This window comes from Mixophyes fleayi, chromosome 5, assembly GCF_038048845.1.
Source record: "Mixophyes fleayi isolate aMixFle1 chromosome 5, aMixFle1.hap1, whole genome shotgun sequence".
In the NCBI taxonomy this organism is placed as follows: domain Eukaryota; kingdom Metazoa; phylum Chordata; class Amphibia; order Anura; family Limnodynastidae; genus Mixophyes; species Mixophyes fleayi.
In genome coordinates, this window is record NC_134406.1 from 253,420,827 (window position 1) to 253,440,068 (window position 19,242).

General features: G+C 43.1%; 1 protein-coding gene across 1 annotated transcript in view; it reads right to left on the bottom strand.

Annotated features, from left to right (window-relative positions):
- Positions 1-11,388, bottom strand: part of DPYS (dihydropyrimidinase) — a 47,812-nt gene extending 36,424 nt beyond the window's left edge. The window contains exon 1 of the mRNA XM_075213953.1: positions 11,098-11,388. Coding sequence (XP_075070054.1) covers positions 11,098-11,352 — 255 coding nt within the window. The 5' untranslated portion in view covers positions 11,353-11,388. The remainder of the gene's footprint in view (positions 1-11,097) is intronic.
- Positions 11,389-19,242: the final 7,854 nt, after the last annotated feature.

Below are 19,242 nucleotides of genomic sequence, written 5' to 3' on the forward strand. Positions count from 1 at the left end.
AGCCAAGTAAGGTTATTAAAAAGAAAAAGTAAAGTAGTCCTAATGCCAAGCACAAGCAGCACTATAACCACCACACACAGCTCCATTGCCTGCTCAGACGTAGAGAACAGCCGGCATTGTCATTGGTTGCAGAGTTATGACTGCATTTCTTATAGTAAACTCTGATTGTGCGATAACTATAGGAAGCACAAATAAAATACTTTAACCAGTGACAGAGACGTTTAACTTCTATTACAGGAAAACCATCAAGCGTCTCATTTTCCTGGTGCTGCTACTTTCCCCCAAAACCAGTAGAGTTAGTTTTACATATGGTTAGGCCAAGACAGAGTGCATAGATGGGGCCTGAACCTAGCAGATCCGAGTACAGAGTCGAGCCGGCTTGGTACTTTTGCGCGCCCTTGGAATTGAAAACGAGGAAAAACCTCATTAAGTCATCGGATCACACAAGTTTTGGATTCTATAAGTACCGCCCTCCACGGCGATCCAGCGCCATTTCACAGAGGGTCACAGAAGGGGTAGCACAGTTCTTGGCAGTCTCTAGTGCAGTTGGCGGTATACATAGAAAACAAAGAGGAGGGGTAGCAGTGTTCTTCAAAGTCTACAGTGACATTCAGGAGAGCTCCATTGCTCTATTGCTAATTGTCATTACTTAAATACAAATAATAGGTCTGGCAGGCTTGGTATAAATCTGCAGTCACATTGTATTGTGTTATATAGGTAATACACAAAGAGGAGAGCTTTGTGTGTTACAAGCAGACAATGCTTGTTTTGCCTGCTGTTCAATGAAAATCTGTCTTGAAAAAGACCAAAACGTTGACTATAATATAAAGGAACTGGATTGACAATAAAGAATAATCTATCTGTTTTAAATGGTGAGTACCCTCTCTATGTTTTAAATATATATAATTCCTCCTGATGAAGTCTCTGCTTAATGAGACGAAACGCGTTGAGAATTGCTTCCTAAGAGCCTGCTGGTTTATACCTAACAGCGTGGCAGCGTGTTCTTTGTTGAACCTTGCTGAGGATTATCTCTCAAAAGACTCAGTGACCTGTATCTCTGGCAACGTGGTAGCGTGATAGTTATTGGATCCTGCTGTCCTGTTCCAGCTCAAAGATACCCAGATAAGCATATATCTTAATTTTTAATGTAAGTGTACATCTGTATTTTACTCTGCAATAAATATGTAATCATATGGTATTACACTATGAGAGCCTCTTTTCTTCATATAAACATGGTTATTACTGAGGATATATGAAGTGCCTGTCTGTGATCCTGTAAGTGTTGAGCAACAACACTCCACCAGCCTGAAGGGGAACCAAAGTTATTCTAATCTATGAAGGGACCAACTATACCTACAGATAAGCTTCAAAGTTCTTTTATCTGGTACGCATATTGGTATGGTGCTAGTGGTCTTGGAAATATTTCCTCCTGTGTGTGTTTTTTTTTTTTTTTTTTCCTTACTGATTCACTCCTAACACCTGAGTGCCTATATCCACTTGGTGATCTAAAATTCTGGCTTGTGGTACACCTATCTGTATTGTTGAATACAGTATTATACTATGTGGCGCCCCCTCCTACTTATTTTGTTTTATATATATATATATATATATATCTAATATATAAATGTCTAGTGGCGTGTGTTAGTCTGTCTGTCTGTCTGTGTGTGTGGAAAAAATAAAACCAAGCTGCAGCGCCACCTGCTGGGCAGAGTTATGCACTGACCTACTAAATTCTTAGTGTGAGTGTAAAAAAAAATTCAGAAAGGGCTGAAATTTGGTATACTAAGATGTTTTTAATTTGTTAATTTATTTTGGTAATTGTTAAAAGTGTTTATAAAGATTTAATAAAAATATATATATATATCTTGAAGGAGAAGTGACAGTTGGGAGTGGTTGGTGGTTGCCGGGGGTGACAGTGGGGAGTGGTTGGTGGTTGAGGCCTGGGCTATGGCCCAAATGCATGACAAGAACCTTTTTAACACCTTAAGTAGCTTGATTTGACTACAATGCATGAGTATCATGCACGGGTTAACTTGTATATATATATATATATATATATATATATATATATATATATATATATTTATATTTCTAAATAAATTGTTTTTATTTTTTAGGGTTAGAAAATAGCCTCCCTGTGTTAGGAACCCCTCCAGCCAGCACAACACAACCCGGAGTCTACTCTGCCAGTCAGGTGTTCATTGGAGCCCCTGATGGTGGGGACAGACTAGGCTGCAGACTGACAGAGGGTCGTGAAGTGTGTACCGGCTGGGGAGAACCCAGGCAAGAAGAGTCAGGTCCACGCAGAGGTCAAAGGCCGGCAGCAGGTATCAGTATCGATGAACAAGCTGAGGTCAGAGGTCACAGGCAAGGTAGCGGAACGGGTAAACAAGCCAAGGATCAGGGTCACAGGAAACACGAGCGAAGTCCAATACAAAGCCAAGGGTCATACACGGGAAGTCAAATGTAGATATCAGGATACAGGAACTGGAACAAGCAGGTCAGCAGACTGGAGCACAGAAGCTATAACCGGCAATGAGGCAGCAGACCTCATTGCCTTAAATACAGACAACAGCCAATCAGGGTTTGCCCCTGGGAGGTACACAGCTGCAGACTAATTGTCTGCCAGATCAACAGGCCAATCAGGACCATGAAGAGGACAGCTGCAGGCTAATGCCTGTTAATTAAATACTGAAGACCTAATAGCAATCAGGTTACTGCAGACCTGTGCGCACGCGCCCAGCTGCCCCCTTGTTGCCGGGACGCGGCGCTGCTTTGTACAGAGTCCGGCCGTTGCCTTGGCAACAGCCGGGGTTTAGGAGGAAATAACGTGACAGCCGGGACGCTAGGGGGAGCCAGAAGTGAGCCGTGGCGGCTGTGAGTACCGCCGCGGCTCGTGACAGTACCCCCCCCTTGAGGAGGGGTCAAGGCACCCCGACATCCAGGTTTTCTTGGAAATTTCTTGAAGAACTCCTTCAGCTGTTTAGGGGCATGAAGTTGTCTCCGAGGGACCCAAGACCGTTCTTCTAACACGCGATTCCTCCACTGCACTAGGAAGTGCACTTGCCCTTGCACCTTTTTAGAATCCAGGATTTTCTGAACCACGTATCTTCGTGGCTCGCTTGCACTTCTCCCAGACAAACTCGAAGACTGGACTTGATTTGGATAAAGTACTGGTTTCAATAGAGAACAATGAAACGTGTTGGGGATTCGCAAGGAGCGCGGAATTTTTAGCCTGAATGCCACAGAATTGACCTGCTTGATGATGAAAAACAGCCCGATGAACTTAGGGCCCAACTTCTTGCAAGGTTGCTTCAGCCTGATATTTTTTGTAGACAGCCAGACTTTCTGGCCAACCTTTAGAGAGCAGGTGGTACGGTGTCGGTCCGAAATTTTTTTTGCAACAAGTGAGGCTTGTCTTAAAGATGAGTGCACTTTCTTCCAGATAACTCTGAGATCCCTGGCAGTGGAACGGATCTCCTGGATACCAACGGACTGGAGTGAATACAAAGAGTTAGATCTGGGGTGAAAACCATATTTGCAAAAAAACGGAGAGGTTTTGGTGGACGAGTGACAGGAGTTGTTACAGGCAAATTCCGCCCAGGGCAACAAGGAGGACCAGTTGTCATGGAACTCCAACGTGTAGCATCGCAAGAACTTCTCCAAGGACTGATTAACCCTTTCAGTCTGCCCATTTGACTGAGGGTTGTATGCTGATGACAAACTAATCTTGACTCCCAGGAGGGTACAGAATGATCTCCAGAACTGTGCTATGAACTGAGAACCCCGATCGGAGACGATGTCCATAGGAAGTCCATGGAGGCGGAAAATGTGTTGAATGAACAGGACGGCCAAATCTCGAGCAGTAGGAAGCCTGACTAGTGGAATGAAATGCGCCATCTTGCTGAACCGGTCTACCACGATCCAAATGATATTGTGTCCCGCAGAGGGTGGTAGATCAACTATAAAGTCCATGGACAGATGTGTCCAAGGTTTAGCAGGGGCGGCTAACGGAACTAACTGCCCTACCAGGCGAGTCCTGGGAACTTTGTTCCTGGCACAAACTTCACAGGACAGGACGTGACTTTTGACGTCAGCAGACAGAGACGGCCACCATACAGTACGGGAAAGTATTTCCAGTGTTTTGTAGATGCCAGGATGTCCAGCAGACCGACTGTTGTGTGCTTCAGCAAGAACTGTCTTCCTTAGATGAACTGGGACAAACAAACATCCTACCAGAGTGTTATCAGGAGCCAACCTCTGAAACCTTTGTAAGGTACAGCTCAAATCTTGAGTTAATCCGGCATGGACCATTGACACAGGAACAATAAGCTCTAGGTTAGTGACTGGAGCATGATGTGCCAGGAAACTTCTGGACAGGGCGTCCGCTTGAATATTTTTAGAACCAGGACGATAAGTGATAATAAAGTTAAATCGGGTGAAGAACAGTGACCACCGAGCCTGACGGGGGTTTAGACGTTTGGCTGACTGAATATACTGCAGATTCTTATGATCCGTTATAACGGAGATCTGGTGTGCAGCGCCTTCCAACCAGTGTCGCCATTCCTCAAAGGCCCATTTAATTGCTAGCAATTCTCGGTTCCCCACATCATAGTTGGTTTCCGCTGAGGAGAATTGACGGGAAAAAAAGGCACATGGATGCAAGCGGTGAGTCTGAAGATCTTTTTGTGACAAGATAGCTCCAGCACTGACGTCAGAAGCATCTACCTCGAGAATAAACGGTACCTTAGGGTCCGGGTGTCTGAGGACCTGAGCGGACACAAAAGCTTTCTTTAGGGTTTTGAATGCAGTTATTGCTTGCTGTGACCAAACAGCCGGATCACCTCCTTTGCGAGTCAAGGTGACGATAGGAGCCACGATGTCAGCAAAACCGCCAATAAATCTCCTGTAATAATTGGCGAATCCCAGGAATCTCTGGACCGCCTTGAGGTTATTGGGTTGTACCCAATCCAGGATTGCCTGGACCTTGGTTGGGTCCATGGAGAAACCTTCTGGGGAGATTATATAGCCCAGAAAGGATACCTTCTTAACCTCGAACTCACATATTTCGAGTTTAGCGTAGAGGTGATGTTCCCGTAGTTTCTGTAGGACTTGTCTGTCATGATCCCGATGTTCAGGCAATGAATTGGAATATATAAGAATGTCATCTAAGCAGACAACAACAAAGTGTCCCAGGAACTCACGTAACACCTCATTAATCAAATCCTGGAACACAGCAGGAGCGTTACTAAGGCCAAACGGCATGACCAAGTATTCGTAGTGACCCGAGAGCGTGTGGAATGCCGTCTTCCACTCATCACCTGCTCTAATGCGTATGAGATTATAAGCACCATGAAGGTCAATTTTTGTGAAGACAGTTGCTCCTCTTAATTGGTCAAAGAGTACAGAGATGAGAGGAAGGGGATAGGTGTTTTTAACCGTAATCATATTCAGCCCCCGATAATCAATACAGGGTCTGAGTCCACCGTCCTTCTTGGACACAAAGAAGCACCCTGCCCCTACTGGAGACTTGGATGGCCTGATGAAGCCTTTCTCCAGATTTTCATCAATGTACTCCTGCATGGATTTGGTTTCTGGACCGGAGAGAGAGTACAAACGTCCCTTAGGTAGCTTAGAACCTGGAATTAACTCAATGACACAGTCGAACTCCCGGTGCGGTGGTAGAGTATCAGCAGCCTTTTTAGAGAAGACATCCCAGAAGTCATGATACTGTGAGGGAAGCTGCTCCGGAATGGACTGAACCACACGTAGAGGTAGTGTCAAACAGGACTGTGAACAATAAGAGTTCCACTGGACAATCTCTCCTTTTGCCCAATCTATGACAGGGTTATGGCGGGATAGCCAAGGGTGGCCTAGAATCAAAGGCACTGACGGGCATTCGATGAAACAGAAGACTATAGATTCGGAGTGGAGAGCCCCAATCCTCAATTGTAGTAGCGGGGTCTCCCAGGTAACCTTACCGCCTGGCAATGGAGCACTATCTAGGCCACATACCGTGATGGCGGATTTGAGTTTAACCCGCGGAATTCCAGCAGAGCGGGCAAACTCGAAGTCCAAGAAGTTACCTGCAGCTCCACTATCAATGAAGGCCGACAGACCCACAGAACAAGCACTGAACGTGAGCTGTGCAGGAACCAATACAGCATTTTTCGGGGAGACAATTTGCAGACCTAAGTAAACTTTCCCCTCGTTCCCTAGGCATGCTTGTTTCCCGACTTATTTGGGCAGGAACGGGAGAAATGGCCCCTTGTGCCACAATACAAACATAAACCTTGTGACCGTCTCCTGTCTCTTTCCTCAGGGGAAAGACGATATGCTCCTAATTGCATTGGTTCCTCACCATCCTGGGAAACAGGAACGAAGGCGGATGGAGGTGATGATGTTTCCTTTTCAGTTCTCCGCTCCTTGTATCTCCTGTCAATTTTAATGGAGAGGTGCATCAGATCCTCCAGAGAGCTAGGAGATGGGTATTGCACCAAAGAATCTTTAATCTGTTCGGATAGGCCGAAACGGAACTGACTACGTAAGGCAGGATCGTTCCATCCACTATCAGGTGACCATCTACGGAATTCAGCGCAGTATTCTTCTGCCGACCGTCGGCCTTGTTTCAAGGACCGTAGATGAGCTTCCGCGGAGGCCACTCGATCCGGGTCATCATACAGTAGACCCAATGCCTCGAAGAAGGAGTCTACGGACTGCATGGCCGGACTGGTCTGCGGCAAAGAAAACGCCCAGGACTGGGGGTCACCCTGTAGAAGGGAAATAATAATCCCAACCTTTTGCTGCTCTGAACCGGAGGAGCGGGGTCTCATCCGAAAATAGAGCTTGCAGCTCTCCCTGAAGTTCCGAAACAGGGTTCTATTTACAGAGAACCGATCTGGTAAATTCATTTTGGGTTCACAGATGGGATCTGGAGTAAGTTGTGAAGCTTTTGTGGCTTCTTCTTGAACAGACATACGCTCAGCCAATTCCTGCATCATCTGATACAAGGACTCAACATGGCCTGCTAGGGTTTGTGCCGGAGAAGGTGTGGATCCACTTGCATCCATCCTAACCTCGTTTCCGTGAGTGGGCCGGTTATAATGTTAGGAACCATTCCAGCCGGCACAACACAACCCGGAGTCTACTCTGCCAGTCAGGTGTTCACTGGAGCCCCTGATGGTGGGGACAGACTGGGCTGCAGACTGACAGAGGGTCATGAAGTGTGTACCGGCTGGGGAGAACCCAGGCAAGAAGAGTCAGGTCCACGCAGAGGTCAAAGGCAGGCAGCAGGTATCAGTATCGATGACAAGCTGAGTTCAGAGGTCACAGGCAAGGTAGCGGAACGGGTAAACAAGCCAAGGATCAGGGTCACAGGAAACACGAGCGAAGTCCAATACAAAGCCAAGGGTCATACACGGGAAGTCAAATGTAGATATCAGGATACAGGAACTGGAACAAGCAGGTCAGCAGACTGGAGCACAGAAGCTATAACCGGCAATGAGGCAGCAGACCTCATTGCCTTAAATACAGACAACAGCCAATCAGGGTTTGCCCCTGGGAGGTACACAGCTGCAGACTAATTGTCTGCCAGATCAACAGGCCAATCAGGACCATGAAGAGGACAGCTGCAGGCTAATGCCTGTTAATTAAATACTGAAGACCTAATAGCCATCAGGTTACTGCAGACCTGAGCGCACGCGCCCAGCTGCCCCCTTGTTGCCGGGACGCGGCGCTGCTTTGTACAGAGTCCGGCCGTTGCCTTGGCAACAGCCGGGGTTTAGGAGGAAATGACGTCCCGGTCGTCAAGGTGACGGCCGGGACGCCAGGGGGAGCCAGAAGCGAGCCGCGGCGGCTGTGAGTACCGCCGCGGCTCGTGACACCCTGGTGCAAAACATTTAAAATGTAGTAAACATATAACTTATATAAAATGTTTTTTTTTTACCATGTAATTGAATAAGGTTTATTTGATTTGCTTCTGTAGTTAATTATATGGACACCAGAGTGTGTTGCTACTTACACCTGAGCTGTTGTTTTCAAACCTTACACCGCCCGGCTTTCGTGATAACTTACGGACTTGTGGCTGCAACAGAGGATTTGAACCGGAAAAACGGTTTAAGTAGCAGAAGGAGTGCAGTGCTCCAAAAGAAAAAGTAAACTTTATTTCCCCCTTTAGTGACTTGTCTCTGGTGGTTGGCCATGCTCCTTCAGCGGTACGCCGTCACAAAGCATTGGCAACACACACTTTTCATGGGCCCCTACCATTGCATTCCCCCGGTGGGCCCTTCATGTCCCAGTCCGGCACTGTGTGTGTGTGTGTGTGTGTGTGTGTGTTAGGGAATTTAGACTGTAAGCTCCAGGGGGAAAGAGACTGGTACGAATGATTAAATATTCTCTGTACAGCACTGCGGAATATGGTGGAGCTATAGGGGCATATTCAATTGGCCGCGTTACTGTCAAAAGTAACGCGGTTTGCACACTATTACCGCGTAATTACCGTTATTACGGTACCTTTAACGCCGGCTTTCTGATCGCAGGGGAGCTCCGAGCTGAAAGCCGGGTTAGAATTACCGTAATAACTTTTGCGAGTAACGCGGACAATTGAATATGCCCCATAGAGACAATAATAATAATGAAAGCCACCAGCGAGACTTGATGAACACTGAGTAAAAGTAGTCAGCACTATAATTGTCTGAATTGTCTGCATTATCCAAATTAAAGGGGTTGTGCACTTTTGGGCAACCCCCCTGATATAAAATGCCGACATGTAGTAAATGTAAGGGGTTCCTTCTCCCAGGAACCCCTCCTTTATGTGACATCACAATGCTGGATTACAATACAGCTCACATTCTTGGAAGACTCAGTCTCTCATAGTCGGTCCATCAGAGCTCCATAGAAAATATCAGAAATATCCCTCTTAGTGAGATATAAACTGTGCTGGCGGTACTATACTAGACGGATGTGATTTTAAAGTCACTATGAATGACTATTTACTGAATTAGTAATATGTCTAATAAAAAGCAACAAAGCTAAAAAAATCTTGGTTTGCCCTGATCCACCCAAGACATGTTCCAATTTACCAAAACCCTTCCCCGTTTGTTAAAGCCCCATTTGGAGTCCAAAAATTGACAGGTCCTACCAAAAATGGGGCTCTCGGGAGGTATGTTGATATTAGCTTCCTGTTAGCATTTTATCTATTTCTCACTTATTAATCTGAGACTAGACTGCCACGAAGATGTTTCTGTCTAAGGTTCTAGCTGTACTATGGACACACAAGGTTGAAGATTGCAGCATTGTGGACATATAAAAATAGAGGCCCCTTCCACCACTATAGTGTTAGGAAGAGGGCCTAAATATTATCTAGACAAAGTTTGTATTATATTAGTATAGTTGTGTGTGCCATTGCAGGGGCAAACGCATGATTTTTAAGGGGGGTTCACCCCTTCCCCCCCCCAAAAAAAAAATAGAGAGAGCTCCATTTCGGCAATGCTGAATTGTACATCGGCCACGGCGCTGTCAAAGAAGCGTCTGCGGCAGTGCTGTATTATAGTACAATACAGCACCTTTACGGACGCTTCTTTGACAGCGCCACGGCTGCTGTACAGTACAGTGCTGCTGTGTAGGGTCAATGATTAGCGCCCGTTCATTCGCGGAGGGGTTTCTGGAGAACCAGAAAACCCCCCCCCCCTGTTTGTGCCCCTGCATTGACAGGTCTATATTAATGCCCCATACCCACTTGCGTGAATTTTGTGCATTGTAATAATTTTGCTACTACAAAACATGTAAATGAGTCTGAAAATGAAACTCATTGTTTCCAATGACCCCATACCCACTCGCGTTGTTACTTGCACTTGTGTGTACTGTGATAGTTTGCATTTACTTGCTTTTAATGAATTGGGAAAGCATAGGTGACCTCCCACGTCACCAAATAACTTCTGCACAGCAGTAGAGAAATGTGCATGAAATATACAAATGACACTGACCAGATTCTAAACCAGTCACCCCTGGAGCAGGTGGGCAACTTACAGAGTATGACCCACGTCCCCCAATCATAATAACCAGCCAGCAGCCGGAGGATAGTGTGTATGGGCCATACATCAATACCTTCCCTATATAGAGTATTCCTCCCAACATGTGAAATGACCTAAGAAGGACACTTAATAGATTAATATTAATGAAAATAAATGACTGTTATTATGTTTAGAAATGCCCATAAAAATGTGCTTTCCTTCATATAAACGGCACCTGGTTAGCATAACATATATCCCATTAAAAAGATGTAATCCACCCATTTAACATGATTTATTGAAATAAAGTAATACTTAATATATATTAAGTATTGCGACATTTTGGTCCCGCCCCGCAACAAAATGATGTTTTTGCCGCTGGGGCGGGGCCAAAATGAAGCGATTTACCGCAAATTGCGTCATTTTGACAGCAAGTTGCCGTATGCGGGATACTTGCCTTCTCTCCCGGGAGTCCGGGATACCTACCAGAATTTCAGGAGTCTCCCGGACATTTCGGGAGAGTTGACAAGTATGATTTAGCTTCCAATCCCTGATAATTGAACCAACAGTGCCCGCTGGGGACATCAAAACACTAAAATATTGTTTTATTATCTTCCCTAATGTATGCATTTATATTACTTTATCTCTGACTCCTTTTGGAAGTTTTTTTTAGTCATCCTTTCCAGCTGCACCATGAATCACAACATGGATGAATTAACTGGGAGAATTTGTATTCAGTAAAAATGAGAGAATTGGGAAATGTTAATTCTGCCCAAAACATGACTAGTTCTCCCATTTTACACGTCCTGCACTGAAATCTCATTCTGACTACTTTACAAGACGATGTGAGGTAAAGTTACTCAAACGTCTAAAAAGGAAAAGTGGAGGTTTTGCCCATAGCAGCCAATCAGATTCCAGCTATCATGTATCTAGTATAGGAAAAGGAAAGCTAGAATCTGATTGGTTACTATGCGATGCTGGATCTCAGCTAAGTAAGAATGAATGTTGTTATAGTGATTATAATGTTATTACATGATTTACAACATTCTACGAATCAAAAATAGGTATGTGAAGTAAAATAAGCCATTACCCTTGTTCCTGTGTAGAAATCATCCACTGTAAAGGTGCCCATGAATGGGAATTGCATATGTGTGTGGGTGTCAATTCCCCCTGGAATAACTAGTTTACCGGCAGCATCTATAACCGTCAAGTCAGCGACATTATCCAGCTGCAGATTCTCTCCAATGTCTCTTATTAACCCGTCTTCAATATAAACATCAGAGACCTGGGAAGAGTCACAGTTCACGATTTTACCACCTTTGATCAAAATCCTGTTTGATGCCATGGGTCCAAACGTCGCTGGTGTGTTTCCCCAATAGATTAATTTGTGCTCTATATGAATAAAAGATACTTTGAATATTGCAGAAGGAAATGAATGCACTTCCTGAGCTCACTTTCCAGGAAATGAAGCAACTTTTCACTTGTATAATCCCAGTTGCGACGTGAGCTCAGTTGTGTCCGCAATCTCTGCTGCTCGTCTGTCTGTGGCAGGACTCCGGCCTTGCCTCACTTTAGAAAGATATGTGATATTTAAAGAAAGCTCTGGTATGTGCTGTATTATGGACAGTATTCACAAACCCCTCCTCATCCACCGCAGCCATATATGATTAACTATTCTTCCCAAAGCTCTGAGCGTTAATGCAGAGAGTAGAATTTACAGCTTTGCTCTCGAACAATAAATGATTACAAGTGACAGTAACAGGTAGCAAACAAAATGTTGTGAACTATAATAACATTGCGCTGATCTAAAACACATTGGTTTACAATGTAATTTGTTAAACATTGTTAGACTAAAGGGATTTTACCAATGTGACTCTGTTCTGAGTTGACAACTTGTGATATTATTATTGAGGTGAAATAAAACAGAAAGATTCATGTATTCTATGTCTCTATGAATGTATTTTATTATTTATCTTTAACCATTATACAGCGCCCACATGATACACCGCTTTTTACAGAGAATATTTAATCAGTCACATCAGTCACTGTCCCAGTCTGTGCATTCTATCACATAGAAGCCTCTTTGTATCTGTTTGACAGAATCCTTACATCATTACTCTGTTTTTGGGAGACCTGTTGTTTCCATTGTCTAACTCTCAGTCTGTAGATTTCAGCTTCACATGCTCATTTCGTGTCCTGATATACTATGTGCTGCTGTGCTGTGGGACCCTGCTCCTTCCATTATATAGCTCTCAGTCTGTGGCCTCCTGCTGCCTCCATTCCCCTCCTCCCATCATGTCACTGCCCCTGTCATATGCTGTCCTTACTGACACATCACTCATCTCCTGATATATTCTGTGCTGTTGGGGGACCCCGCTCCTTGCACTATATAGTTTTCAGTCTGTGGCTTCCTGCTGCCTCCATTACCCTGCTCACATCATATCACTGCCCCGGTCACATGCAGCTCTGTCCTCACTAATACATCACTTATCTCCTCATATACTATGTGCTGCTGGGAGACCTTTTTCCTGCCACTATATAACTCTCAGTCTGTAGCTTCCAGCTTTCCTCAAATCCCCTCCTCACAGTATGAGTGTACTAGGTTAAATAACTGCAGTAGTTGAATCCATACCTTTAAATAGTTGTTATATTACCCTAATATTTTCGTAATTTTTATATGCTATACAATCTGTCGTGATTATAAGTATCGGAAAATCGTACCACACCCAACTTTTCAGCCAATGGTTATGACAGATGAAGAGCACAGATCTGGAGTAAATGTTGTAAAACGTGTATGGTGTGTACAGTGGATCGACATGCTGATCTGGACTTTTTTTTATATTTTTCAATAAGTCGATAACAATATCGCACATGGGGAGAAATTTTCTGAAGTGTGTACCCAGCCTAAGTCCTGTGTTGGCTGGAAGTCTATTTCTGCCATAGTGTTCAAAGGCACCTTAACATGTCATGATGATGTGTTATCTGCATGAAACTGATGTGTTTAAATGCTTCATCATAGACCTCAGTATATGGTATTGCGCAATAACACATAAAGCTGTGGACAAAAATATTGGCACCCTTGCAGATTTTTTTATTTTTTTATTATTATTATTTATTTATTTTTTAATAATGCACCATTTCCTCCACAAAGTTGTTGAAGCTAAAAAAAAAAAAATGTTGGTGTCCACATATGTATTTCTTTGGTTTGCAGTGGAATAAAACACACAACACAAAAAAATTTACTAAGCTTTAGCTTATTCCACTCAGAAATCCCCAAATGGGCCGGACAAAGTTATTGGCAAAGTTTGAAAGTAGTTGGAGATGACGAGCTTTCAAGCAGATGATTTTCCTGCACATTAGCACTAAACTCACCTTTGGTGAGAAGCAGGTTCTTGCAATATAAAAATTACTCATTAAATGAGCTTGAATGGGCAGCACAGAGGCTAAGCGGTTAGCACTTCTGCCTTACAGCACTGGGGTCATGAGTTCAATTCCTGGCCATGGTCTTATCTGTGAGGAGTTTGTATGTTCTCCCCGTGTTTGCGTGGGTATCCTCCGGGTGCTCTGGTTTCCTTCCACACTCCAAAAACATACTAGCAGGTTAATTGGCTGCTAACAAACAAAAAATAACAATAATTAACCCTAGTCTGTCTGTGTGTGTGTGTCTGTGTGTGTGTGTGTGTGTGTTAGGGAACTTAGACTTTAAGCCCCAATGGGGCAGGGACTGATGTGAGTGAGTTCTCTGTACAGCGCTGCGGAATTAGTGGCGCTATATAAATAAATGATGATGATGAATAGAGAAAAGGACCCACTTTCCTGCTTTGTGTCACTGTGTGTACCACAATGGGCATGGAGAAAAGAAAGATAGCCAGAGAATTGTCTGAGGAGGTCAGATTGAAGTTTGTAGCCAAACATGGGCAATCTCAAGGCTAAAAAACAATCTCCTAAGACCTGGATGTTCCTGTTTCCTCCAAATATAATGTTATTAGGAAGATTAAGGCCCTGTAGCCAACTTCCCTGAAAAGAGAAAACATTATCTAAGATAGCAGCAGAGTTTCAATTGTGGAGAAAACACCTCGATCAACTCCCAAACAGATTCAAGCCGACCTTCAGACACACAGTATGACAGCTTCAACTCGCACCAATCGTCACCAACTCAATGAAAGGTGGTTATATGGTAATAGAAGGAACCTTTGAAATCTGGGGCAACTGGTGCAGTTTGTACAAGAAGATCAAACTTCCAATAGAGAGACACAGGAAGCTCATCCACGGCTATAGACAGCGGCTGATTGCAGTTATTTAACCAAAGGCTGTGCTACCAAATATTAAGTCTAAGGTGCCAATGCCATCTCTTTTAATTTTCTGATTGAAAAGGACAAACAGTATTAAATAAAAAAATAAATAATTAAGAACATAAAATATAAACTTTGCATTGAAACTGAAACAAAATGGAAATAAAATACGGCATCCTCTTGGGGTGCAACATTTGCAAGAACCCCTGGCAGCAAAATGAGATGGGGAAGTCGAAGGAGATGATGGTAGTGGGGACAAGGGAAGTTCAGTATGGTAGGATGTTGGTAATGAGGTAGAGTGTGTTCCCATCTATGATAGTTCATGTAGATGATGGTAATGGGAGCTCCTGCTAGATTGCCCTGCTTTTTAACAGCCTTGCCATTCGCTGGCCTCAGTCATGTGACCAGATTACGCTGAACGCAGCATTCTTGCTTTTACCTGAACTGTCTGAAGCTCATATGACTGAGCTGAGTGAATGACAGCACTAATACAAAGGCTGAGGATTCTGTAAGCATAGTTTGAGGAGCAGAAAGTGTGGTGAAGCTTTTCTACTAGAAGTAACTGCAATGTCAGTAAAGTGATAGGTTAATCAATAGCACTGTTCCCTTACCAGTATCCTCACCTCCAAGATAATACCACAATCTGAAGCAGCACTGTAGATGTTCTACAATTGTATATCATGCTCAACATGGTCTGTCCAAAGAATAATCCCTGGCTGGGGCTGGCCAGCTGCCCTATATATAGATTGTGACTGGGGCCTGCTCAGTGTGCTTAGCTGCGGCCCTCAACAGCATGGACACCCTTGAGCCTGCCTCTTGATTAGAGCCTGTGGAATGTATACATTCTTCAGTATATATTGTGGAATGCAGTTACTATACTGCAACATTCCATGGTGGTTGGGAAGTTCTTCCTTTTACCTGGGGACGGCAAAATGTATTGTCTTGGATTCTGGAACTGTTCCATGTAACTGCAAACCCCATCTATGGACTATGCTGCAATTTTCCAGCTTTACCCTGAGTGATGAGTCTGATGTAATGTATTATTCAGCAAAATATGACTTCATTATTTTACTTGTCTGCTCAGTGCAATTAAATTGGTCTGTTGCGTGACACCAGTCATGGGGCACAGGAAGGGAGCCGGGAGCAGGTTTGTTGCAATGCATATGTATATGTATGTATATATATATATATATATATATATATATATATATATACAAGTTAACCCGTGCATGATACTCATGCATTCTAGTCAAATCAAGCTACTTAAGGTGTTAAAAAGGTTCTTGTCATGCATTTGGGCCATAGCCCAGGCCTCAACCACCAACCACTCCCCACTGTCACCCCCGGCAACCACCAACCACTCCCCACTGTCACCCCCGGCAACCACCAACCACTCCCAACTGTCACTTCTCCTTCAAGAAATATATATATATTTTTTTTAAATCTTTATAAACACTTTTAACAATTAACAAATTAAATTAAAAAATTAAAAACATCTTAGTATACCAAATTTCAGCCCTTTCTGAATTTTTTTTCCCACACACACTAAGAATTTAGTAGGTCAGTGTATAACTCTGCCCAGCAGGTGGCGCTGCAGCTTGGTTTTATATTTTCCACACACACACAGACAGACTAACACACGCCACTAGACATTTATATTATATATATATATATATATATATATATATATATATATATATATATATATATATGTTTGTTTGTATATTTAGCACATGGAACCTTGGGGGTCAGCACATACAGAATTGTTGATACTCAGTTTTGCTCCTGTTTGTTCACACCTTGTAAAATTCAATTGTGGTGGTCACAACACAGAGAACAATAAAATGACGTCCTCCTGACATTTGTGCTTTGGTTATTAGTACACAGTGAACCTCTTTCATGGAGGACACTGCCAATTGCTCTGGTCTCGTCACCGGTCTCTAGAAGTGCACCTAGGTTTTTGGAGAACTGGACAAATCCGATGAAACACACCGAGCAAAAGTGTAAATATCACATCAACAATTTCTACTTCCTATGTCTGCACTTCTATCTCTATTTCCCCTGTTGTTTCTCCCCAATCTTTATCTCCATCTGTCGTTACTATTCTCAGCTTGCTGAGTTTGAGAAGCAGCGTTGGGCAATGACAGCTGCAACCAGTTAGTCAAATTGGTTGTCAGCCATCCAACAGCCTCACTCTATTTCCTAGAGACCTGGAGAGGAGCACAGTGAATCAGATTGAAATTAAATACTAGTAGGTTAATTGGCTGCTGACAAATTTAAGCCTAGTGTGTGAGTGTCTGTGTGCATGTGTTTGGACTGAATTTAGACTGTAAGCTCCATTGGAGGAAAGGACTTGTTTTCATCAGTTCTGCATTATATAATTACATCTGCTTACATAAATTTCATCACGAAGGAAAACTTATATAGCAATGTACTAATACATAGGCCAAAGTTGATCACCCGACTTCAGGCCAAGTGCAGACACGTGAAACCACAGAAACATGTCAACATACAGACCTCTCGGTGCCGTCAACTATGTGACGGAGGATTGTCAGGAATAAAATGAATGGAGTGTATAATATAACTGCTCTCTAGGAAACCAGTTTGCAGGCAGGTGGCCAGACAGCTACACAACCATCACACCGTCAATACAACCAAATATTTCCCCTTTCTGACAGAATATAAATATATTTTAATAAATTTAATCATTGCTATTTTTTTAAATGTCCTCTACAACATCATGACGGAAGAAAAGGTCATTTTACCTGTGCATGTCTGTAAAATAAATGTTTTGCTACATATCTAACATATATTTAGAATATGTGTCGTTCCCTACAGGTATGACTTGCACACTGTCCAAGCATTTTAAGGACAATCTTGTTTTTTAAGTGCTAACCCAGGGCATCAACTCATGTGTTAATAATTTCTAGCTCAATGATGTCTATGCATCCTTGTTTTTAAATACACATTTTGCAGTAGACGATTTAGTAGAGTTGTAAAAAAGTGAGTTAAAAAGTGCTTCAAAATCACATTGCACATCATAGGCCTAATTTACAGCTGAAAATGGAAAAATTTGCCTTGAATGTACATGCATTACATTTATTAGTAATGTAAAGAATACTAAAAAAAATGCATGTATTTTAAAACTTTATTTAACAAGTACCAGAGAACAAAAAGTATTTGACTGGACTGGTAAATATCCCTTGAGGTCCAGAGATGAGAAGTCCTAATTTGCTGTATCTCTGAAAGCATTCCGAGGAATAATACTCATTTAAACAGCAAAGCAGTAAATACGAGATAAACCCATTTCAGGATATTAAAGAACGCAAAGAATGGCCTCGCAGCTGGTGGAAAACGCTCATAGCATTCTCAAATGGAAACCAGAATGTTGTTTGTTGCTACAAAAGAATGCAAATAACTCCACCATATGCAATGCATGCTGGGTGGACTGCAAACCAAAAACTACACTACAAAATGACCTTGTTGTAATTGTTGAATAACACAAAATAAACGTCACATTTCCCAGAAGATCCAGTGCAATCTATAGACATTTATAGACACTCTCTGCTGCGAGTTTTACACAGATTAATTACTGTAGGGAATGTCTAGCCACAAATATGAACATGACTATAATTCTATTCGGCATTCTGTTGCTGGACATTATTAATAGCCCTTTCAGCGAGTGGAGATTGATTGTACAGCTGCCTCATTTGTGTGTTGGAAAACATATGGTGTACAAAGTATACATTTCCAACTATAAGTAGTTACATAACCAGAACCATAAGATAATTTATACTTGGAAATCAGTGTAGTAAATGGTTCTGGACATACCCTGCATAGCCAGAGAAATCAGTTTGTCACTATTTTTTTATTTCTAAACTATTTTATTTTCTTACCTTGGGATAACTGTTTCTCTACCTAGCTGTCACAGGGTGGGCTTAAGCAACCTGGGGGCTGCCAAGCCTCCTCCTCCCCACCATTTGGGAGCTGCATATCTAGACCCCCACCATGGGAGACTGTAGGGGCTCATCTTCTGCTCTTCTATGTCAGCCTGGAAGTGAGACACCGGACTATGATATCATAGCCGTCAGGTTTGTGAGCTGAGAAAGAAACAGTGGTAGACTCAGGGGTTCCACTGCATCCCAGCATGTTTAGACTGTGTACTTGGTTTCCTTCACACCCTCTCAGGTTCTGGGCATTCATTAGCATTATAAGAGCTGGACTAATTGGATGATTTGGATTGGATCTGGTGGTTTTATTAGGCTCTCAGTTGCATTCACTCATTTATGGTTACACTGGTTGTGCTTTTGACCCTGCTAGATGAACAATTACTCAGCTTGCCATCTGTACTGACCTCTGCTTGTTTAACATTTGCTCTTTAATACTGCCTGCACTGACCTCTGCTTTTTATGGGATATTCTGGTATGTTGCCTGCACTGACCTCTGCTTTTTATAGGATATTCTGATCTGCTGTCCGCACTGACCTCAGCTTGTTATAAGATATTCTGGTATGTTGTCTGCACTGACCTCAGCTTGTTATAAGATATTCTGGTATGTTGTCTGCACTGACCTCAGCTTGTTATAAGATATTCTGGTATGTTGTCTGCACTGACCTCAGCTTTTTATAAGATATTCTGGTCTGCTGTCTGCACTGACCTCAGCTTGTTATAAGATATTCTGGTCTGCTGTCTGCACTGACCTCAGCTTGTTATAGGATATTCTGGTCTGCTGCCTGCACTGACCTCAGCTTTTTATAAGATATTCTGGTTTGCTGTCTGCGCTGACCTCAGCTTGTTATAGGATATTCTGGTATGTTGTCTGCACTGACCTCAGCTTGTTATAGGATATTCTGGTCTGCTGTCTGCACTGACCTCAGCTTGTTATAAGATATTCTGGTCTGCTGTCTGCACTGACCTCAGCTTGTTATAGGATATTCTGGTCTG